The sequence below is a fragment of the Tachyglossus aculeatus genome, chromosome 24 (assembly GCF_015852505.1).
Source record: "Tachyglossus aculeatus isolate mTacAcu1 chromosome 24, mTacAcu1.pri, whole genome shotgun sequence".
NCBI lineage: Eukaryota > Metazoa > Chordata > Mammalia > Monotremata > Tachyglossidae > Tachyglossus > Tachyglossus aculeatus.
This window is the reverse complement of record NC_052089.1, coordinates 5,705,563-5,729,856: the sequence shown is the minus strand read 5'-3', so window position 1 is coordinate 5,729,856 and position 24,294 is coordinate 5,705,563. Positions and strand designations below refer to the sequence as shown.

Sequence of the window (24,294 nt, the reverse complement as noted above, 5' to 3'; positions counted from 1 at the left end):
GATATCTATCTTGGTCCTTAGTACAGGGCCACCATTATCATTATTATTATACTGCGGTTTTTCCTATTTGTAAAATGAGAATTATTGCATTGCACCTGTCTTCAATCAAGCCTGTAGAGTTGGTGTGACGGCTTATCAGATGAAACTTGGAGATCCATTAATGTCACTGTTACTACTGGGGTGATCCATGACCGGGATGAAAACTAGTTACCCACACCACCAGCTAGAAGGACACAAACCAGGTTCCTACCAATTATTGGAGCTAATGGCTTCCGAGATTACACCAGAATCACTTGGAAGAGAGGAACATGTTCTACAGTGCACTTCAGAAATAACATCTCCAAGCAGTGTGGTCTAGTGGACAGATCATGGGCTTGGACGTCAGAAGGACCTGGGTTCTAATCAATCAATTGTATTTATTGAGTGCTTACTGTGTGCAGAACACTGTACTAAGCGCTTGGGAAGTGCAAGTTGGTTCTAATCCTACCCCTCTGCCACTTGTCTCCTGTGTTACATTGGGCAAGTTTTTTAACTTGCCTCATTCATCCATTCAGTCGTATTTATTGAGCTCTTACTACGTGCAAAACACTGTTACTAAGCACTTGGGAGAGTACACAACAACAAACAGACACATTCCCTGCCCACAATGAGCTTTCAGTCTAGAGGGGGAGACAGACATTAATATAGCTAAATAAATAAATAAATTACAGATACATGAACATGTGCTATAATTTCGGGAGGGAGGATGAATGAAGGAGCAAGTCAGGGTGATGCAGAAGGGAGTGGGAGAAGAAGAGAGAAGGGCTTCATCAGAGAAGGCTTCGTGGAGAAGCTGTACCTTCAATAAGGCTTTGAAGTGGGGGAGAACAATTATCTGTCTGTTATGAGGAGGGAGGACTGTGTCCAACCTGATTAGCCTGTATCTCCCCCAGCGTTTAGTACAGTGCCTGGCACATAGTAAACAGTTAATAAATACCATAAAAAGCAGCTTGGTCAAGTGGAAAGAGTAGGGGTCTGGAAGTCAGAGGATCTGGGTTATAATTCCAGTTCTGCCACTTGCCTCCTGTGTGACCTTGGACAAGTCACTTCTCTTCCTTGTGCCTCAGTTTCCTCATTTGTAAAATGGGGGATTCAATACCTCTTCTCTCTCCCCTTTAGATTGTGACATGCCCCCACCCCACCAACCCCTTGTGGGTTCTGACAGTGTCTGACCTGATTATCTGGTATCAACCCAGAATTTAGCAGAGTGTTTGGCACATAGTAAATGTTTAAGAAATACCACAAATATTACTACATAAGACTTACTTTCTTCTGGAATAACCTCAAAATATCCCTGGATTACCAGTGGCCACCGAATAAATGATGACTGGAAAGTGACTAGCATGAGGTTGTTTGTGGAAATGAATGACATCAGCTTTCTGATGGGTTCACAGATCCTGAAACAGAAACAGAACACAGGCACAGTGTCAAGGCTGGTTTGTCTGAGCCCCTACCCCTTGTTCCCAGCCCCTATTTGTGCAATAGTCCCCAGAGGGGAGGGATTGAGCTCATCTCCATCTCCGTGGGGTCTGCATTTCAGAAGGGGCAGGAAGCACATTGCATCCCTACTTCCTGTTTTCTCAGAGAAGTAGACTGGGGCAGAGGGGTTATTAAAAATAACTTGGTTTCAGGTTTACCCCAAGAACTGAAAATGATTCCAAACCCAATGTAGACAGAAATCTGCCCCAGCCTCAATTTCCTTGTGGGAAGCAGCATGCAAAGAACAAGGGTCTGGGACTCAGAATTAGATTCTTATTCTAATTTTAAATGGTATTTGTTAAGCACTTACTATGGGTCAGGCACTGTAAATGCTGGGGTAGATAAAAGTTAATCAGGTTGGACAGAGTTCATGTCCCACATGAGACTCACAGTCTTAATCCCATTTTACAAATAAAGTAATGGAGGGCCAGAGAAATCAAGTGACTTGCCCAAGGCCATACATCAGACAAGTGGTGTAGCCAAAATTAGAACCCAGGTACTCTGACTCCCAGCTCGTGCTCTTTCCAATAGGCCACACTGCTTTTCAATTAAAGTTCCTCTAGACTACAAGCTCCTTGAGAGCAGGGAACATATCTATGAATGTGTTATATTGTACTCCCCCAGGTGCTTAATACAGTGGCCTGCACCTAGTACAATTGATTGACAAATTCCAGCTTTGTCACTTGCCTACTGTGTGGCCTTGGGTAAGTCACTTAACTTTTCTAAGCCTCAGTTTCCTCATCTGTAAAATGAGGATTCAATACTTGTTAATAGTAGTATTAAGCCTCACCTCCTCCAAGAGGCCTTCCCAGACTGAGCCCCCTTTTTCCTCTCCTCCTCCCCATCCCCCTACTACCTCCCTCCTTCCCCTCCCCACAGCACTATATTTGTACAGATTTATTACTGTATTTATTTTACTTGTATGTATTTACTATTCTATTTTGTTAATGATGTGCATATAGCTTTAATTCTATTTGTTCTGACGACTTTGACACCTGTCTACATGTTTTGTTTTGTTGTCTGTCTCCCCACTTCTAGACTGTGAGCCCGTTGTTGAGTAGGGACCGTCTCTATATGTTGCCAACTTGTACTTCCCAAATGCTTAGTACAGTGCTCTGCACTAAGTTTTCAATAAATACAATTGAATGAATGAATGAATAGTACTAAAGTTTGTCTCCTCTCTCTAGACTGTGAGTTCACTATGGGCAGGCAATGTCTGTTAATTGTTATACTGTACTCTTCCTCACACTTAGTGCAGTGCTCTGCACACAGTAAGGTCTCAATAAATACGACTGACTAGTAGTAATAATAGTCCTTGTCCCACAAGGGGCTCAAAGCCTGAAAAGGAGGAATAACAATCAATCACTAAGTATCACTGATTGATTGATTGTAGCCCTCCTCTTAAAACTGTGACCTCCATGTGGGACAGAGACTATCCATCTGGGTACCTTGAACAAATAGAACAATTATTATTATTACTATTAATATTATTGTTATTGCTATGATTTTCATGGGGCATGTTGAGCACCAATGCAACCTGGCTCATAACGCTGCTGGCAACCTTCCAGCGCTTAGAACAGTGCATTGCACATAGTAGGTGCTTAATAAATGCCATCATTATTATTACGTATTCAGAAGTTTCCTCCCCACTGCTGCACTGTGACCAGAGCCCCTGAGTTACTGTACTATAGGGTGGGAGATCAGCCTTCCCACTATGTCCCACAGAACTCAGCATCAGAAATTCTCAGTCTTCAGAGGCTCAGCTGCCAACTGAGCATGAGGTGTACAGCCAGCACTACTGTAGTGAATATAGCTGCTCTCCCTAGGCCCCAGTGGGAAAGCTAGTTTGGGCTGGACAGAGTAGGGCTGGGTTGGGCTGCGGAAGCATGGGCCTCAGGCCTCAGGGCCTCAGGACTCCCACAGTTAGGGAGTCCCTAACTGTGGGAGTCCCTCAAGGTTCAGTTTTGGGTCCCCTAGTCAGAGCAGGTAGGACCAGGGAGGAAGTAGGCTATAGCAATTAAGTTCAAGCAGAATTATGATTTACTATGCCTGGGATGGTGAAGAATCCAAAATATATGCACTCCTGGAGTCCAGAGTTCCAGACCAAACTGCCCTCCAACCGGACATTGGCACTGCCTAACCCACCATTCTACAAAAGTGGAGCATGCAAACATCCCAGGACAACTTCCATGGTGTAGCCAAGGCCCCAGCAGTGACTGGCTGGGCAGCTTACCTAGGTAACCAATCGATCATACTTCTTGAGTGCTTACTGGGTGCAGAACACTGCACTAAGAAGATAGTACAGTGCTCTGTGAATGTAAAGGAGCAAGGCTTAGTGGAAAAAACACAGGCCTGGGTGTCAGAGGACCTGGGTTCTAATCCCAGCTCCACCACACACCTGCTGTGTGACCCTAGGCAAGTCACTTAACTTCTCTTTGCTTCAGTTCCTTCATCTGCCCAATGATGATGATGGTATTTGTTAAGCTCTTACTATGTGCCAAGCACTTTTCTAAGCACTGGGGTAGATACATGGTAATTAGGTTGTCCCACGTGGGGCTCACAGTCTTAATCCCCATTTTACAGATGAGGTAACTGAGGCACAGGGAAGTTAAGTGACTTGCCCAAAGTCACACAGCTGATAAATGATGATCCAATGCTTGTTCTCCCTCACACTTAGAATGTGAGCCCGTAAGACTCCATCCCAGTGTTTAGTATGGTGCTTGGCACATAGTCTTTAACAAATACCACAATTATAGTTGTTATTAAGATTCTGGAGTTAATCTTACTGACTAACCCCTTTTGACTCTCCTCCTTAATTCTCCGTGCCCTGGTAACTTTATTAAGTGCCTTGTCCACCCTGTTCCCCATCATCTGTCCCCCACTGAATTACATTCTCCACTCCCAGATATAACCTGTTGCTTCCCTGTTGACTAATTTCTAGCCTTACCCCTCCCACATGCTTTCCCACCTTCTCTTCTCCTCCCCTCACCACAGCCCCTCTCCTCTCTCACCACCAGCCCAAACCATCCATCCCCAACAACCTCTACCAACTCCCCATCCAAATCCAATGCATCATTACCCGTGCCACTCCTATCCCACAACTTGGTTCTGCTGGAACTTCTGGAACCCCAGAGGTATTGTGGGCAGCTCTCCTTCATCCTGCCCCTCACTCATTTCTCCCTGGCTCTTCCCCAGTGACACTGCATAGCCTTTGCACTCCTTCCCTGATATCAAGTACTGTTCTAAGTGCTGGGATAGATAGAAGAGTAAACAAATTAAACACAGTCCATGTCCCACAAGGGGCTCACAGTCTTAACCCCCATTTTACAAATGAAGGAACTGAGGCACAGAAAATCCATATCCTCAACCATATCCTCATTCGACTCTCTTACCTCCCTGTTCTTTCATTGCTTTTGTGCTCCCACCCCCAACCCTGGACCACTCCCACACTCCTCTTCAACCTCTTCTGTATGAGTGTATAAGGGCTCTGCACTCATGCAGATGAGCTCTATGGGAGGGCAGTCATAAGGCAGGCCAACTTCTGCCATTATAAATCCCCCCCTCACCTGTTATAATCAATCAATCAATGACATTTATTGAGTATTTACTGTGTGCAGATCACTGTACTAAGTGCTCGGAAGAGTACAAAACAACTGAATAGACAGATACATTCCCTGCCCGCAGTGAGCTAGAAGGAACTGTATAAACTCTATAACTCTGAACTTCCTTCTGCTCAGCCACCCACTACTCCTCCCTCATCGATCTCTGCATCAACTTATTCCAGATCCTTGACTCCACTCCGTGTGGCCCCACTGTCCATAAATTCACACAGCAAGACCTGCTGCTGCAAGTAATTCAGCAACTGCGCCTACCACTGCAGCTGCTGCTGAAATAATTCACTGAAACTGTGGCCGAAAGGATTGTAAAATTCACAGATGTGCTGGCAAAATGAGCTAAAATGTATGGTAGGTACAGTTGAAAGAATTTACAGATAACTCTCCACCATCCTATTGCTTCCAAGAACCCATTTCCTACCTCTCTAACCCCCAGTGACCTTATCAACTAAGTTGGTAAAAAAGAAATGCTGAATTATACTTTCCAAGCGCTTAGTACAGAGCTCTGCACATAGTAAGCACTCAGTAAATATGATTGAATGAATGAATGAATGAATGAATGAATGAATCTCACAAGGAAAGAGGAAGAATCGCCGGGGGAATCTTAGAACCTGGGTTCTAATCCTGGCTCTGCCACTCTGCTGTGTGTCCTTGGGCAAATCATTTAACTTGTTTGTAAAATGGGGGACTGTGATCACCATGTGGGACATGGACTGCCTCCAACCTGGTTATCCTGTATCTATCCCAGCATTTAGTACAATGTATGGCCCCCCACTACCCTCCCTCTAATAGTCACCCCTTCTTCCTCCTCTGAATCCTGTCCAAACTCCTCAATAGGTCCCTGCTTTCTTCACTTCCTCCTTCAGTTGTTGCCTTGATCTTCCGCAAAGCTGTCTTTCTTTCCTTCATGCCACTTAATGGCTTTCACCAAGGTCTCCTATCCCTTGACCCAATCTAACAGGGTCTTCTCTATCCTAATCCTCCTTGATTTATCCGGGTTTTTTTGTTTTGTTTTTGTAATGGCATTTGTTAAACACTTACTATGTTCCAGGTACTGTACTAAGCACCTCCTTCTCTTGGAAACCTTGGCTTCACTGACACTGTACTCTCCTGGTTCTCCCATTATCTCTCTGGCTGTTCATTCTCAGTCTCCTTCAAGGCCTCCTCCTCTGCCTCCCACCCCCGAACTGTGGGAGTCCCTCAAGGTTCAGTTTTGGGTCCCCTTCTATTTTTCATTTACACCCATTCCCTTGGAGAACTCATTCACTCCCATGGTTTCAACTACCACCTCTATTCAGTTGATATCCAAATCTACATCTCCAGCCCTCATCTCTCTACCTCTCTGCAGTCTCACACATCCTCCTGCCTTCAAGAAATCTCTACTTGGATGTCATCCCATAATCTCAAGCTTACCATGTCCAAAACAGAACTCCTTATCTTCCCTCCCAAACCCTGTCCTCCCCCTGACTTCCCATCACTGTAGGTGGCACCACCCTCCTTCCTGTCTTACAAGCCCAAAACCTTGGCATCATCCTTGACTCCACTCTCTCATAAAAATTATGGTATTTGTTATGAGCTTACTATGTGCTAGGCACCTTACTAAGTTCTGGGGTAGATCTAAGCAATTGGGTTGGACACAGTCCCTGTCTCACCTAGGGCTCACAGTTTTAATTGCCATTTTATAGATGAGGTAAATGAGGCATAGAAAATGAGGCATAGATCTTTACCCAAGGTCACAAAGCACACAAGTGACAGAGCCGGGATTCAACCCACATATTCAGTCCATCACTAAATACTGTTGGTTCCACCTTCACAACATCGCTAAAATCCATCCTTTCCTCTCCATCCAAACTGCTACCATGTTAATCCAATCACTTATTTTATCCCACTTGATTACTGTATCAGCCTCCTTGCTGATCTTCCAGCCTTCTCTATCTCTCCCTTCCAGCCTTCTCACTCTGCTATCAGGATCATTTTTGTATAGAAATGTTCAGGACATGTTTCCCTACTCCTCAAGAAACTCCAGTGGTTTCCTACCCACCTCTGCATCGAACAAAAACTCCTCACAATTGGCTCTAAAGCATTCAATCACCTTGCACCCTCTTACCTCACCTTACTACTCTCCTACTACAACCCAGCCCTCACACTTCATTCCTCTAATGTTAACCTTCTCACTGTACCTTGATTTCATCTATCTCACCACTGACCCTTCACTCACATCCTATATCTGGCTTGGAGCACCCTCCTTCCTCAAGACCAACATACAATTACCCTCCCCCAATTCAAAGCCTGAAGGCACATCTCCTCCAAGGGACATTCCTTGACTAAGCCTCCCTTTCCTCTTCTCCCACTCCCTTCTGCATTGCCCTGACTAGCTCCCTTTATTTATCCTCCCTCCCAGCCCCACAGCATTTATGCACATATTTGTAATTTATTTATTTCTATTAATGTCTGTTTCCACCTCTAGATTGTAAGCTCACTGTGGGCAGGGAATGTGACTTTTTATTGTTATATTGTACTTTCCAAAGTGCTTAGTACAGTGCTCTCCCCATAGTAAACACTTAGGAAATACGACTGAATGATTGAATGAATGAATGAATGAACCTGGCCCCGAATCTCACATTTCCTCTTCCTCTTGCCTCCTGGACATCTCCCCATGAATGTCCTGCCAGCACCTTAAACTCGAAGTAGCTAAAACAGAACTCCTCACCTTCTCTACCTAAATGAACTTCTCCTTCCCATTTCTCACCTCAGTCCTACCATCCTCCCTGTACCTGAAGACCACCACCAAGTGTCATCTTCGATTCTTCTTCAGACTGTTGCTCAATCCTGCCAGTTCTTCCTCCCCAATATTTCCCAGATCCATACCTTCCTGTCCACCAAAATGGTCAACACTCTGGTTCGTGCTCTCATTAGCTCACAAATACATTATCTCTATAATAATAATAATAATAATAATAATAATAATAATAATGGCATTTATTAGGCACTTACTATGTGCAAAGCACTGTTCTAAGCACTGGGGTGGTTACAAGGTGATGATCAGGTTGTCCCAAGGGGGGCTCATGGTCTTAATCCTCATTTTACAGATGAGGTAACTGAGTCACAGAGAAGTTAAGTGACTTGCCCAAAGTCACACAGCTGACAATTGGTGGAGCCGGGATTTGAACCCATGACCTCTGACTCCAAAGCCCGTGCTCTTTCTACTGAGCCATGCTGCTTCTCTATCAGCCTTCTCACTATCTCTCTGTCGCCAACCTATTCCCCTGAATTTATATTCTACTCTGACACAAGCACTATCTTTCAAAAATATCATTTGGCACATGTCTATCCACCAGTGGTTCTCTCTAGAGGCCTATGCAGAACACAATGCAAGCAGGACAGTATTGAACTTTGCCCTTTCCAAAACAAATAAGTTTTCCTGTGTGTCCAGTCTGCTCCACATCAAATAGAAGCTCGTAAATAAATCAATGGCATTTATTGAGCACTTAGTATGTGCAGAGTACTGAACTAAGTTCTTGGGAGAGTACAATAGAGCAGAATTGATAGACAGACTCCTTGCGCACAATGAGTTACTCCAACCTTTCCCACCAGCTCCCTCCTTCTGACCTATCTGGTGTCTTCATCTTCTCAGCTTGTACTCTTCACTCCTCCCACAGTAACCTTCTTATGTACTCCCCTTTCCATTTAGCCACTTCTGAGCCACTGCTCTTGCTTTCCACTTCAAATCCACCAGACCACTGTCCTCCCCAGCTCCCCAGCTTCAATCAATCAATTAATCAATCAGTGGTAGTTACTGAATGCTTACTGTGCAGAGCACTGTACTAAGTGCTTGGGAGAGTACAATTTCCCAAGTTGTGCCATCCTAACAGTCTTGTTTATGTCAATTTATGGACTCCATTTATTTCTTCACTTATTTATTCAAATATTCACTTTGCCTAAACTCTCTCTATTACTAGGCTTATCTATATGTTTCTTCTCCTGCTCCACTTTACAAGGTTTGCCTGTCTCCTTTATGAGATGGCAAAAGCCTTCAAGAGCAAAAACTGAATCATTCACAATTATTAAACTCACACAAGGATTTAAAACAATGCTTTGAACCTAGTGAATGTTGGGTAACTATAATTGATGGGTTGATGAACTAGGAGTGGGAGGGGTGAAAGGAGGCCATGAGCTCCTCCTACAATGACCACTACCATGCTACGCTGGAGAAGGACTTTGGTCAAGTTCATCCACCAAGAAAACTGATTTGTTTTGGAAAGGTCAATGTTCAATACTATCCTGCATGCGTTGCATTGTGCATAAGCCTCCAGAGAGAATCAGAGCAGTTAGTATAGTCTGTGAGGGACAGGATAATAGTGGAAACTAGCCATTACCTAGCGGGCAGAGCTAACTTTAGGTGGAGGCATCCTAATATGGCATAGTGACATCATAGCAAGGTCAGAAGAAGCATTAAGTTGCACCCAGACTGAGTCCCTGCTAATGAGAACCTCGAAAGGGGAAACACAGTAGTTCTGGGTAATGGAAGCCAGGTCAGGGGATCCCCCCCCCAGAGAAAAGCTGTAAGTTTAGGTGATAGAACAGGCTTCTGCATGTCAGGTGGGGCACAGCAGGCACACACAACATAACATGGTGAAGTCATAGGGAGCACTGCGAGCACATGCATTTTTATGTGGTGACATTATACAGAATACTGCATGCTTACACAGTGTAATATGTTGGTGTCATATAGGAAAGGTGGGGACAGGGGGATTTTCCCTGCCTTGGATGTCCTAATGTTTGAAGCTGGCCTTGTTTGGAGGTGAGGATAGTAAAAGACAAAGTTAGAAAATACAGAGTATAAACCCAACTGAGACCATGCCTAAGCCCACAGATTTGCCTCCCAACACTATCATCCTTAGACTGGAAGCCCCATGTGGGAGAGTAACTGAGTCTGATCTGATTTACTTATATCTACTTCAGTGTTTAGAACAATTCTTGGCACATAATAAGCACTTAACAAAGACCACAATTATCAACAATATTAATAATTATGATACCGGTATAAGATCAAACTCTTGATTGGCACAAGGGCATCGTAGATGGTCAACGAGTTGGTGATGCAGTTGTCAGCTTCCATCTGGGTGGACTCCAGAGAGAGGCGAACCAGGTGCCCTGTGGTGGCAGTCACTTTGAAATGGCAGAGGCATCTTCCGGAGGGGACCATAACCTCCAGGGGCAGCCGCAGGAGGGGACGGTCTGCATACAGGTCATAGACACAGTTTCTGTCTGGACAGGGAGGACAATGAGAATGGGCACACATCTATAAGTTATATATGTACGCATGTAGACATATGTACATATCTATAAATTATGTATTATAATTTTTTATATTAATGTCTGTCTCCCCTTCCGTACTGTAAACTCACTGTGGGCAGGAAATGTGTCTGCCAACTCTGTTATATTATACTCTCCCAAGCGCTTAGTATAGTGCTCTGCACATAGTAAGCGCTCAATAACTCTCACTGATGTTGATGATGATGATGGGCAAGTGATGTCCCAGATGTTTCAAGAACACATCCAAAGATGAGTGCTCTGAGAGGGCTGGCTGAATCATAAGGGAGCTGGTTGGGGAAATCAAGCTGCAAGCCACTTACCTGTCCCCACGCTTGAAGAGTAATCAGCCCGGAGACCAGCTGCATTGAAAAGCAAATAGAAATGAGTATATCAATCCACCCCAACTTCTCTGCTCTGAGGCCATCGGGCAGGATCACCTGGGGATCCTTTCTACTTAGAGTTAGAAGCTTCCAGCAGAGTCTTAAGAACTCCAGGCACCCATATACTCCCAGCTGCGCCACCCCAGGATGTTCCATTCCCTAGGGGCTCAGGGACAAAGGCCATGACTAATGGGGCACAGAGACAATGGGAGGCCTAACTAGGACGAAATATTTTGGGGGGTTAACTTTGGAGATCCAGGCATGGGGCTGGCCTAGGGATTTCCAAAGGCTCCAATCACTGGGTGTCTCTAGCAAGCTCTGGAGTGAGGATTTGGGAAGCAGGGATCATACTTTGCAGACTTCACTGTGTCCCCCCTTCCCCGGATACATATGGGCTAGTTCTTTCCCCGGGGATTTCCACATCCTCCTTGGAGCTCAGCCTGTTTCTGGGAGCTTGGATCCCAGGGCCTGGGGAGGGCTGAGATTGCCACGACATCCTAACAATACTAAACAGAATGATCCTGGAACCACCATTCACCACCACAGAATCCATGTCAACAGCCAAGCCCTTCAGGCTCCCGATAGAAGTCCGGTTGATGACACTAGTCTGGATGGAGTCTTTCAAAATGGCCGCCACACATGCTTCACAGAAGATCTGGCCTTTGGCTGCCGGTGCCACAAACACAATCCAAAAGTGGACGAGAAGGCCACCGTGGTTATTACAGCTGAAGGGAAGAAAGAGTGTTGTGGGACCACTTATCCAAACCAAGTCCAAGTGCAACAGCAAAAGAGTGGGGCAGGTAAATAGACATTTCCCTCAACAGGGGCATTGGCTTTCCTGAACATGAATTGTTTAGCCCAGTCCAACTGGCAGCTTTGGAAAGATGAGGGGCCAAGGACATCAGGATCAGGTGCTTGGAGGTTCCCCGGTGAACTCTGGGGCTGGGCACCAGGAAAATGAATGGTGAAGGAAGAAAAAGGTGCCAGGGCCAGTTTGGGTGGGAGAGAGACTGAGCAATCAAATATGAAAGGTCCTGGCCACCCCAGAGAAAGGAAACACAACCAGTAGACAGCTTTACCTGACATCAGAGACGACAGACTGTTTATAAAACTTGGAGAACACGGAGGTGGAGTATACCATGTTCATCTAAAAAAGAAAAGTCAGAACTTTTGAAAAGCTGGATCTATGCCACAGTCTAAACCTTATGGTTGTGGCTTGAATTGGCCCTTCTCTCTTGGTAATTTTTGATCCCCTGGTTGAATCAGGATAATCTTATCCACCAGTTCTGGACAGGATTCCGGATGGTGTCTCTTATTCAAATATGAGAACCAGTGCGGCCTAGAGGAAAGAGCACAGGATTGGGAATCAGGGGATCCAGGTTCTAATCCCAGCTCCACCGCTTGCCTGCTGAAAGACCTTGGGCAAGTCATTTAACTTCTCTAGGACTTAGTTTCCTCATCTGTAAAATGGGGATTAAAAACCTGTTCTCTCTCCCTCTTAGACTGCGGGACAGATCAGGTTTTGTCTGATCTGAGTGCACTGTGCTTAGCCTTACTGCCTGGCACAGAGTAAGCACTTAACAAATATGAATATTATTAATACAAACATACACTCTCAAGGGCTTAATTTAGTGCTCAACACATAATAAATGCCACTGATTGAATGGTTGTTTGGCCAAAAGAAATCTGGCTCCAGGAATGTATAGATGATGATGAAAAGATCAGATCTGATTATCTTGTATCTACTTCAGTGCTTAGTACTCTTTTTGGTACCTAACGAGTGCTTAATAAATAGCGTTATTATTATTAAGAGGCTGATGATGTCCCTCAGGTATTCCAAGACTTCCACTTTGAGATCCATCAGCACTGCAGTCAAGAAACAGTCAGTCAGTCAGTCAGTCAGTCAATCACATTTAATGTGCGCTTACTGTTTGCAGAGCCCCATACTATGAGCTTCAGAGAGTACAATAATAATCACATTCCCTGCCCACAATGAGCTTACAATTTAGAGGAGGAGACATACATTAATATATATGCATATATTTAAATAAAATTACAAATATGTACATAAGTGGAAGCATATATACATAAGTACAGAGAGCATGGGCCTGGGAGTCAGAAGATCATGGGTTCTATTCCCGGCTCTGCCACTTGTCTGCCGTGTGACCTCGGGCAAGTCACTTTACTTCTCTGTGCCTCAGTTACTTTATGTGTAAAATGGGGATTGAGACTGTGAGCCCCACATGGGACAGGGACTGTGTCTAACCCGACTGGCCTGTATCTAAACCAGGGCCTAGTACAGTGACTGGCACGTAGTAGATGCTTAACAAATACCGTAATTTTTATCACAAGTGCTGTGGGGCTTGGGGAGGGGGATGAATAATGTGTGAAAATCAGGGTGATGCAGGAGGTGATGCACCTGTATATATGTATATATGTTTGTACATAGTTATTACTCTATTTATTTATTTTACTTGTACATATCTATTCTATTTATTTTGTTTTGTTAATATGTTTGGTTTTGTTCTCTGTCTCCCCCTTCTAGACTGTGAGCCCACTGTTGGGTAGGGACTGTCTCTGTATGTTGCCAACTTGTACTTCCCAAGCACTTAGTACAGTGCTCTGCACACAGTAAGTGCTCAATAAATATGATTGATTGGTTGATTGATTGATTGAGGGAGTGGGAGAAGAGGAAATGAAGGCTTAGTCAGGGAAGGCCTCTTGGAGAAGATGTGCCTTCAATAAGGCTTTGAAGTTGGGGAGATAAATTGTTGGATATAAAGTGGGAGAGCATTCCAGGCCTGAGGCAGGATGTGGGAGAGAGGACCAGATGACTGAAATCCAGTTTCACGCTCTGATCACTCAGCCATCTGCCACCAATCATATTTACTGTGTGTCTAATATATGCAGAGCACTATGCTAAACCCTGGAGAAAAGCACAAAGATGTTAATTCTGACAGGAGAGAGCAAGACCAAAGATAGGTGGGGAGTCAGAAGCCAGAGAAAGGAGGGAGGCCAAGACCAGAGAAAGAGCATAGATTGAGATCAGAGAAAGAGGAGAGACAATGATGAGCAATAAAGGGCAGGCAGAGACCAGAGAAAGAGGGGACATAGATGAAAGAAAAGGGGAAGACTAAGAATAGAGAAAGATGGGGGAGGCAGGAAGAAGTGATCTGCCTTGCCTTACTCCTGTACTCACTTCTTGACAGAGGGACCCACACTCATACTTCAGTCATTTAGCTCACAACCTGCCCCTCTCCTGGCTTCAGGCTAATCAACCCTATTTCCCCTACCCACATCACCACCTCTGGAACCTGCCGGGGTCCCAAAGCCCTCTGATGCTCTGACCCACACCCCACCTGTCTAGGTGAACCTCTCTTGGCCTGTGACCTCCCCAGCCCCTCCCTCAGCAAGCTCTAGGTAGCACCCAGCTCCAAGACCACCACCACCTTACTCTTCGGTCCTTTCTTTTGTTGTTGTTTAATTTTTCTTTGTGGTACATGTTAAGTGTTTACAATGTGCCAGACACTGTACTAAGTATTGAAGTAGATACAAGATAACCACGTGGGACACAATCCCTATCACTCATGGAGTGGACAGTCTAAATTGGAGGGAGGAAAATTTAATCCCCATTTTACAGATGAGGAAACTTTTTTATGGTATTTTGTTAAGCACTTACTATGTGCTAGGTCCTGGCTTGACCACTGGGGTAGATACAAGATAATAGAGTTGGATACATAGCAGACAAGTGGCAGAGCCAGAAATTAGAACTCTGATTACATCCTCTGATTACCAGTCCCATTCTCTTTTCCCTAGACCATGCTACTTCTCCAAATTTCTCTGCTGCTTCCCTGTCCCCTTGCCCCCTCCTCCCCATGCCCCCAAGCAGATGGACTACAGTGGGAAGTCATGCCCTGCTGCAGTCACTTTGGGGCCCCAGGGAAAGGGCTCAGCTAGTTGAGTGGGCTCACTGAACCCATTAACCTGGAGGCAGAGCACCACTTTAGGTCTCCTAGACCACTAAGGACTGGATGGGTCCTTCCACCTTCCTCTTCTCCCAAAGTGCAGCACAGCCCTAGAACCCAACCTATATCATTCCCTGGCATGGCCATGGGTGCTGTGAGGAGGCAGACTCTAGCTCTGGTCAGCATTGGGGAAAATCCAGAAATGGCCACTTGGGTAGTCTGTGGGCCATGTGGCTAGCATAGCCCTGACTTCCAACCTCACATCCAATCTGCTGACCTTAGGGACTGCTTGTGCCCCATAGTAATGAGACCAGGAACCCAGTTCTAAGGGCTACCTGAAGGTCAGAGGGGTTGGACCATGGACTCTGGGCTCCTCAGCACATCCACAACAGGCCAGAAGAAAAGGGGGGCAGGGAGGTCACTGGGGCTCTTTCCAGTGGCAGAGGAAGGGTGTACGTGGAGCTTGAGAAAGGGTCTCTATGTGCCCCCTGTTCCTCTGAGTAGAGGGGCTAAGGGGGGTGGTGTGCCGGTGGGGTGGTGTGTTGGTGTCTCTCTCGGTCCCCTGTTCCTCTATGGAGGGGTGGATGGGTTGGTCTGCAGGTGTGGTAGGTCTATGTGTTGGTGTCTCTAAGTGGCCCTCCTTCTTTGGAGGGGTGAATGGGTGGCTTGCAATTGAGGTGGGCAAGAGGCCTATGGGTCTCTTGGGGGCTGAGCCTCAATTCCTGATTTGGGACTTTAAGCAGGAGGACTTTAATAAAGCTTCCCTCCCCCTCAGTTCACAGGAGTTTTTTCTTGGGCCTTGCCTCTGGATCTTGCTGAGACCAGCTCCCTGCTCTACATCTCCCTCTCTCCCTCTGACTGCTGGGTTCTCTCACCACCTGCTGCACGTTCTGGGCCAGCAGGAGGAACTCCTGGGACTCCTTGTGCCGGTGTTCAGGGAGAAACTCCAGGTTGGCGATCCGGAAGAGCCCAACGAAGTAGAGGACATTGGTACTTTCAGTACGATCTATCAGACAGAAGAAGACAATTGGGTTTCTCATACATGCACACTCTCTCTCTCTCTCTCTCTCTCTCTCTCTCTCTCTCTTTCTCTTTCTCTCATGCAAGACATGCAAGGCAACACTTATGGACAAGTGTGTGGTTGAAGAGGCCAGTGTGGGATCCATGGCTCTGGTTATCCTGGCACTCACAAAGACTGTTGTGCTGTTTTCTGCTTTCCCCTCTGCTGCATGTATCTAGCTGACTTTAAAAGTGGCTGTGTAGTTTGCAGACAGCAGAGAGACCAGACTAGCCCTAGGGGCCACCTGACTTCCCAGCCCACCAGCCAGAGCTACTCAGCTGGGAAGGTCACTCCCCTTGTTAGTGAAGATGAAAGCCAGCAGCCGGCCTCTTGATTCGACCGCCCCACCAATGACCTCTGGGTGGCTTAGTAGCACCTCCTCAGGCAACCTGCTGAGGCCCCTTGCTGTGTCTCCCCTTCCAGTGAGCATCAAGGGAGCAGGCACTTGGATGTGCGGCTTGTCCCTGTGTCCTGAAAGCAATACAGGACTGGCTATCAGGGGAGCAGCAGGAGCAGAGCTGAGGGTATCATGAGGACAAGAATGTACATGTGACGCAGGATCCAGCCTAGCAGATCCTACTGCAGTCTCTTACTCAGGAATGTCCAAAATGATTTATTCATTCATTCAATCATATTTATTGAGAGCTTACTGTGCACAAAACATTTTACTAAGCGCTTGGGAGAGTACAATATGGCAATAAATAGACACATTCCTTGACCACAGCGAAATGTGAAAATCATCATCAGTGAATGCTTAGGGTGGTGGGAGGTATGAAAGTTGTGACAATGTGAAAGTTGTGACTAGCGTCCTAGGCTTATTCAGGGTTTCCCTTCCTTATGCAATGATTCAAAAGAGCAGGCATTTCATCATAAAAGAAGGAGGCTGAAACTTCACTTTTTTGAGTCATAAGGGATCCCACAAGAGGCACCACTGTCCCACTGTCCCAGACCCACCAGTTGCCTGTCTGCTGACCAAGAACATGGGCCGGGTCTCTACACAGATAGAGCAAAGGTCTGAGTCAGAAGGAAATGGGTTCTAACCCCAGCTCCACCACAGGTCTGCTGTGTGACCTCGGGAAATCATTTTACTTCTCTGTGCCTCAGTTCCCTCATCTGTAAAATGGGGACCGTAAAATGTAAAATGCAATCTGTAAAATGTGAACTCTATGTAGGACAAGGACTGTATTCAACCTGATTACTTTGTATCTACCCCAGAGCTTATAACAGTGCTTGGCACATAGTAAGTGCTTAACAAACCCTCTCAGGATAGCACCTGGAGGGTTTCCAGTACTGTACCAGTCTTGGCTACTGGAGGGGGAGTCAAGCAGAGGTACATGCATTCCACTCCTCTATGGCTGATCCTTGACCCAGCAGAAGTCACGGACTGGGGCTTAGGTTAACTTGGTGAACTCGAAGGTGATGGCTCTAGGATGGAGCCATTGTTTTGTTGTCTGTCTCCCCCTTCTAGACTCTGAGCCCATTGTTGGGTAGGGACTGGCCTCTATATGTTGCCGACTTGTAATAATAATAATAATAATGGTATTTGTTAAGCACTTACTATGTGCCAAGCACTGTTGTACTTCCCAAGCACTTAGTACAGTGCTCTGCACACAGTAAGTGCTCAATAAATACGATTGAATGGATCCCACTGTGACAGCAAAAAGACTGTCCCTAAAGGAGGGGAGCCTACACCACCCTATTCACAGGGCCTCCCTCTTGTCTCTCTCACTGTCGATGCCTTGCTCATGTCTTTTCTCCTTACTGAAACTCCCTCCCACTTCATACCTGACAGCAGCCACTCTCCCCATCTTCAAGCCCTATTACAATCATATCTTCCCCAGGAAACCTCTCCTCACTAACCTCTCATCTCCTCACCCTATTTTCCCTCCTTTAAACCTCAGCTATGTACTTGGGCCTATACTCCTAAGTACTTTAATACTCAACACATCCCTGTAAATCCTTATGTATTTATCCTTACATTCTGTTGCTTCCCCTTTCTGAAGAGTATTCTAATATGTCTTCCCCATAGACTGTATGCTTCTGATGACGGGGATCATGTCTATCTTCACTATTGTATTCTCCCAAGCACTTAGTCCAGTTTTCTTCACACAGTAAATGCTCAATAAATACCATTGATTTCTTGATTGATCACTGGTACTCACGGATGAAGAGCCACATCAGGACCCAAGCTGTCACAGCAAGGATGAATAAGAAACAGGTGAAAATGATTATTCTATTCTGGAAGCTGCAGATGGTCACCTGTCCAGGCTTCTTCTTTCCTGTGGCTGGCCCATGACTCCTGGGGGGTCTCCGAGGGGCTGGCTTCCTGCCTGGGGCCACCGTCTGATCTGAGATGTTAGAAATCTAGAATGGAGATTCATCATCAATCTGACTGGCTGGCTGAGGCATGGGACCAGTCTCAGGGACAGGACCTATGGTGGGTGGGTAGGGAGATTGCCCTGGGGCACTGGTGGGTCCCCAGAGGAGCTGATCCAGAGCAGAGAAGGGAAGCAGCATGGCTCAGTGGAAAGAGCACGGGCTTTGGAGTCAGAGGTCATGGGTTCAAATCCTGGCTCCGCCAATTGTCAGCTTTGTGACTTTGGGCAAGTCACTTAACTTCTCTGGGCCTCAGTTACCTCATCTGTAAAATGGGGATTAAGACTGTGAACCCCCCGTGGGACAACCTGATCACCTTGTAACCTCCCCAGCGCTTAGAACAATGCTTTGCATATAGTAAGCACTTAATAAATGCCATCATTATTATTATTATAGAGATCAGACCCTGTTCTGAAGGGCAGCAGCCTTCCGTCCAGAGAGACCATCCCCATTTGGAGTCATCCCCGGGTGCCCCATCCTGGCCCAACTCCTGAGGAGACTGGGAGCCCCATGTGGGACAGGGACTATGTCTAACCTGATTAACTTGTATCTTCCCTAGCACTTAGAACAATGCTTGACCCACAGTAAGAGCTTAAAAAGTACTGGCCAACCAGGTTCATTGCCAGTCAAGAAGGGAACAAGAAGTAATGGAAAGAGTACGGGCTTTGGAGTCAGAGGTCATGGGTTTTAATCCTGGCTCTGCCAATTGTCAGCTGTGTGACTTCGGGAAAGTCACTTAACTTCTCTGTGCCTCAGTTACCTCATCTGTAAAATGGGGATTAAAACTGTGAACCCCACATGGGACAACCTGATCACCTTGTAACATCCCCAACGCTTAGAACAGTGCTTTTCACATAGTAAGCATTTAATAAATGCCATTATTATTATTATTATTTCTTAAGTGCTTTCTGTGTGTAGAGTAGTACACAGGGACTGTATCAAGCTCTGGTTATATCCTAATATTGAATATTGTGCTGGTACAAACAAAAGAAGGTGGTTTGTGTCTGGGAGGGGGCCAAGGGGCCCCCAGAGACTAGGATTTGCACACTCTGCCTCTTGAACCTCAGACAAAACTTCCGACAGAGAACAGGACTCATCTAGGCCTCAGGATTCCTTCACTCTTGGAACAAATCCTAGATGAGATGGCCAAATGAGGGCAAAGTTCAATAATAATAATAATAATAATAATGATTGTGCTACTTCTTATGTACTGATTGTGCCAAGCACTGTACTAAGCCCTGGGGTAGATACCAGATAATTGGGTCAGAGATAAGTCTCTGCCCCATATGGGGCTCCTGGTCTAAGTAGGAGAGAGAACAGACATAATCACCATTTGTACATATAAGGTAACAGAACCACAGAGAGGTTGTGACATGTCCAAGAACACACAAGCAGGCAAGTGGCAGAGCCAAAAATGAACTCAAGTTTCCTAACCACCAGGCCTGTGCTCTTTCACAGGCCACACTGCTTCTCAAAACAATGAAAACCTGAAATTCAACTTCGCCATTTCCCACTTCCTTTTCTTTTCTTTCTCCTCTCAAGTCCCAGTGGCTCCCCATCCCCAGGTGGGAAGCTATTTCAATAATGTTTGCCCACAGCTCTGATAGCTCAACAAAATTTTCCTGCATTGTTCCCTTTCCTGTTCTCCCTCCTACTTTGACTGTGAGCCTCCTGTGGGACAGGAACTGTGTCCCAACTGATTAACTTCTTATATCTTCCCCAGACCTTAGAGCAGATGTCAGTAAGCACAATACTACAGTTGTAGGCTCCTTGAGGGCATGGATAGCTGTCTATCTACTCCACTGTGTTCTCCCAAGCAATTAGCAGAGAGAGCTGCATAGAATACATACTGTTTGAGTGATTGACTGAGGAGTGGTGTCTTCTTGCCTGCCTGGCTGGACAGCCCTTGTCCTCTGACTGAAGCAGCATGGGCTAGTGGAAAGAGCCCAGGCCTCGGAGTCAGAGGACCTGGGTTCTAATCCCAGCTCTGTCACTTGCCTGCTATGTGCCTTTGAGCTTAACTTCTCTATGTCTCAGTTTCCTCAACTGTAAAAATGGGGATTCAATACCTCTTCTTCCTCCTACTTAGATTCCCATATGGACAAGGACTGTGTCTGACCTGATTAGCTCAAATCAGGCCCAGAACAGGCTCGACACATAGTAAGAATCATCAAATACCATAATTGTTGTTATTATTATTATTATTATTATTATTATTAGCACGGGCTTGGGAGTCAGAGGTCATGGGTTCTAATCTCGGCAGCACCAATTGTCAGCTGTGTGACTTTGGGCAAGTCACTTAACTTTTCTATGCCTCAGTATCCTCATCTGTAAAATGGGGATTAAGACTATGAGCCCCACGTGGGACAACCTTGATTACCTTGTATCCCTCCCAGCGCATAGAACAGTGTTTGGCACATAGTAAGCACTTAACAAATACCAACATTATTATTATTATTGTTTTTCCAGGACAGAGTTATGCAAAAGGTGATGGATGACAGTGTGCCTCTCTGCAGGGAAACCCTCATTCATCTTCCTCCCACTGCCAACTGCAGGACAACTCCCACTGACCAGCTAGTGGAAGAAGAAGGTGTCCCAGTACAATCTAAACCTTTGGAGATTCAGACTCTGATCTTAATTGGAGGCTCCCTCCCCTGATCCAGGGGGAGCCTCTTGAGTCAAGTGATCAGAACAGTGGAGGGGAGAGTAGCTTCTGATGGCTCAGGCAAAGGGGTTAACATTTTCCAAGGAAGAGGTGAGAACCATCCAGATCTGGGCTGTGGGCTCATATGACCTTGGCTGCAACAGCTTTTTCTACGATGGGGTAGTATATCAATTAATCAATCTTCCTTATTGAGCACTTACCGTGTGCAGAGCACTGTACTAAGCACTTGGAAGAGTAATAATAATAATAATTATGGTATTTGTTAAGCTCTTATTATGTATCAAGCACTGTACTAAGTGTTGAACATAGTCCCTGTCCCAGTAGGGGCTCACAGTCTCAATCCCCATTTTACAGCTGAGGTAACTGAGGCACAGATAAGTTGAGACTAGTATAACAGAGTTGGTAGATATGTTCCCTGCCCGCAATGCAGGATAAAGATAAAGTCACTGAAATTTCAACTCCATGACTGAAAATTGTTGGGGGCTCTAGGGCCTGGGTGTCAGCCCTCTCTGGGAAACACAGGTTTCTCAATAGCAAGTGGTTAAGGGGCACTAGATATGAACTGAAGCCATTTTGTTTTCAACATTATAACCTTTGGGCTGGACCCCCAATTTCACCCTCTTTGGTCTCTGATAAGGCAGGCTAGAAAGACCCAAAGTCAGATCTTGCTGACCCAGTATATCTTTGAAGCCTTCCTGGCTTCCCTATGTCTTGTTCCACTTATCCCTGCTCCTCCCAAGCCCCAATACCCTACTCTCTTTTGGCCCATACACCCAGTGAACAGTGGGCACCACCAGTACCTTTGGATCAATTAGCAGTCTGGGCAAGGTTGCCAAGACATACTGTAGGAAGTTAAGCAGAAGCAGGCATCCCCCCAACCCCAGCCTCCAGACTAGCATGGTATGTACAGTACTTACACTCAAGTCATCTGGAGGTCGTTGTGCCCCTATACTGCTTGGCTTATCCATCTGTAAAATCGTCGCTTTCCAGAGATGATCTGAATCCCAATGATGTCGCTGGCTTCTCCGCCTCAGCCAAACAGGCTGCAGCTCTGGGTAGCTCTCAGGGTGAGCATCAGCTTACAGCTGGCGGTTTCCAATTATGTAACTGGATGCTCCTCAGGACAGGGCAGGAAGTGTGAGAGGGATTGATGGGCACTTGAGCCCCAGATGAACATTTTCTGGGAACACTTCCCCACGTCTTCTGCCAGCAGTGAGACATTCAGGTTGAAATGTGTTTATCAGAGCAAGGCTTTGGTGGACAAGCTGTGATCATGGCTAAAACTGGCTGGACACAGAAAGGACCCTGACTCAAGGAGGCTCAGGTTTCAAGATGCCCCAGGTGGAGCAAGACAAAGAACAGCAGAAGGTGAAAATGATACTCCAGTTTCCACTGGCCTTTGGAGTTGGAGCAGATTCTGGCGGCACTCAGGTGGCAAAGAGGGCAAACTATTTTAGAATCACAAGATTAGACAGCACTGCAGGTCAAATCTATAAGAGCTTGTTTCCCTGCACACACTGTAATTGAGATCCCATTTCTACATCAAAACCCTGAGCTGCTTTGGGACAGCAGGAGCAGGGGATCCCCAGCCTGGTGGCTGCAGTCTGTGGTGGGCTCATTACAAGAAATGCCCTCTGTCCCTGTCCGCTGTGGGAATACCCATCTCCACCCCTGCCTACCTCTCTCCCTACCAACTCACTTGTCCTTGGGAGGAATTAACAGAGCTGGACTGGCTGCTGTGCAAGAGGATTTTCCATTGTTTCTCATGCTTCACCAGCATGGCTCAGTGGAAAGAACCCGGGCTTTGGAGTTAGAGGTCATGGGTTCAAATCCTGGCTCTGCCAACTGTCAGCTGTGTGACTTTGGGCAAGTCACTTTACTTCTCTGTGCCTCAGTTACCTCATCTGTAAAATGGGGATTAAGACTGTGAGCCACCTGTGGAACAACCTGATCGCCTTATAAATTCCATTATTATTATTATTATCCACCAGCTAGACTGAAGGTGTGATGGGCAACTCTTTCATTGAGCTTGACTGTAAGCTCATTTGGGGCAGAGAACATGTCTACCAATTCTGTTATGTTGTACTCTCCAAAGTGGTTAGTACAGTTCTCTGCACACACTAAGTGTTCAGTAAATACGATTGATTGATTTATTGATCTAGTCTCTCTCACACTTGCAGCCAGAGACACAGCCCAAACCTTTCTCCTCCACTACTAGTCCGAGGCTGCTACTGTGTGGACTAGAGTCAGTAGACTTTGGGTTCTAAGCCCATTTCTGCCACTTGTCTGCTTGTGTGTCCTTAGGCACTCTGCCTCAGTTTCCTCATATGTAAAGTGGGGATTCAGTACCTGTTATAATAATAATGGTATTTTTTAAGCTGTTACTATGTGCCAGGCACTGTACTAAGCACTGGGGTGGATACAAGCAGATTTGGTTGGACACAGTCCCTGCCCCTCATGGGGCTCAGAATCTCGATTCCCATTTTAAAGATGAGGTAACTGAGGCACAGAGAAGTTAAGTGACTTGCCCAAGGTCACACAGAAGACTAGTGGCAGGGTTAGAATTAGAACCCATGACCTTCTGACTCCCAGGCTCCTGCTCTATCTGTTATGCCATGCTGCTTCTCAAGCTGCAAGCACAATGTGGGATAGAGACTGTGCCTTACCTGGTTATCTGGCATCTACTCCAGTGCTTAGAATAGTGCTTGGCACATAGTAACTGCTTTTAAAATGTCATAGTTATTATTACTATCATTAGGATTAATAGTAATATTATCTCTCCAGTGGCCTGGATCTAAAAGAGGAGGAAGCTGGCCCTGGGGTTTCTTGGTGGGTCCAGATGAGAGCAGCTTCTCAGCAGCTGCCATGCTACTCCCAGAAATGTTTCATATTAGCTGACCAATGGGTATTGGGTCTTGACTTTCTCCCAAGTTTCTCACCAAACCCCTCTCTGCCATCTTGATAAAGTTACTCAGTGTCCCTTGATTAACTTCCCTGCACAGAAAAGTTGTGGTTTGGATGAACAAGTCCTGCAAAGTGATGGGGAGGGGAAGATCTTAGTCTCAGGACTTCAAAGAAGAAGGCTGGAGAGATGCCCAGGGGCTGCATAGACCATAGAATTTCTGTGAACACCCCAGTCTCAACAGCAGAAACAAAGCAATGATAATATTGAGAGGATTCTACTAAGGTAGCAGACTTCCCCTGAAGCCTAGCCTGAAATCCCAGGCTCAACTGGAAATTGCCACCAGTGTGTTTTAAGACTTTCCCAGCCCCTTCGAGAGGCTGCTCTGCTCAAATGGGTCATTTTCATTGACCCAGCTGAACTGTCCCTCCCAGTGTCCCTCCAGCTCCCTCTGCACCCAGCAGTCTGCTGTAGGGGATAGATGCTTTGTTGGCCTTC

The 24,294-nt window shown here is 46.0% G+C and overlaps 1 protein-coding gene across 1 annotated transcript in view; it reads right to left on the bottom strand.

Annotated features, from left to right (window-relative positions):
- TMPRSS7 (transmembrane serine protease 7) overlaps positions 1–23,575 on the bottom strand; it is a 37,109-nt gene extending 13,534 nt beyond the window's left edge. Inside the window, exons 1-8 of the mRNA XM_038766136.1 lie at positions 23,561–23,575; positions 18,016–18,217; positions 15,669–15,799; positions 11,908–11,975; positions 11,360–11,553; positions 10,769–10,807; positions 10,172–10,400; positions 1,306–1,436 (exon numbers count right to left, since the gene is read on the bottom strand). Coding sequence (XP_038622064.1) covers positions 1,306–1,436; positions 10,172–10,400; positions 10,769–10,807; positions 11,360–11,553; positions 11,908–11,975; positions 15,669–15,799; positions 18,016–18,217; positions 23,561–23,575 — 1,009 coding nt within the window. The remainder of the gene's footprint in view (positions 1–1,305; positions 1,437–10,171; positions 10,401–10,768; positions 10,808–11,359; positions 11,554–11,907; positions 11,976–15,668; positions 15,800–18,015; positions 18,218–23,560) is intronic.
- Positions 23,576–24,294: the final 719 nt, after the last annotated feature.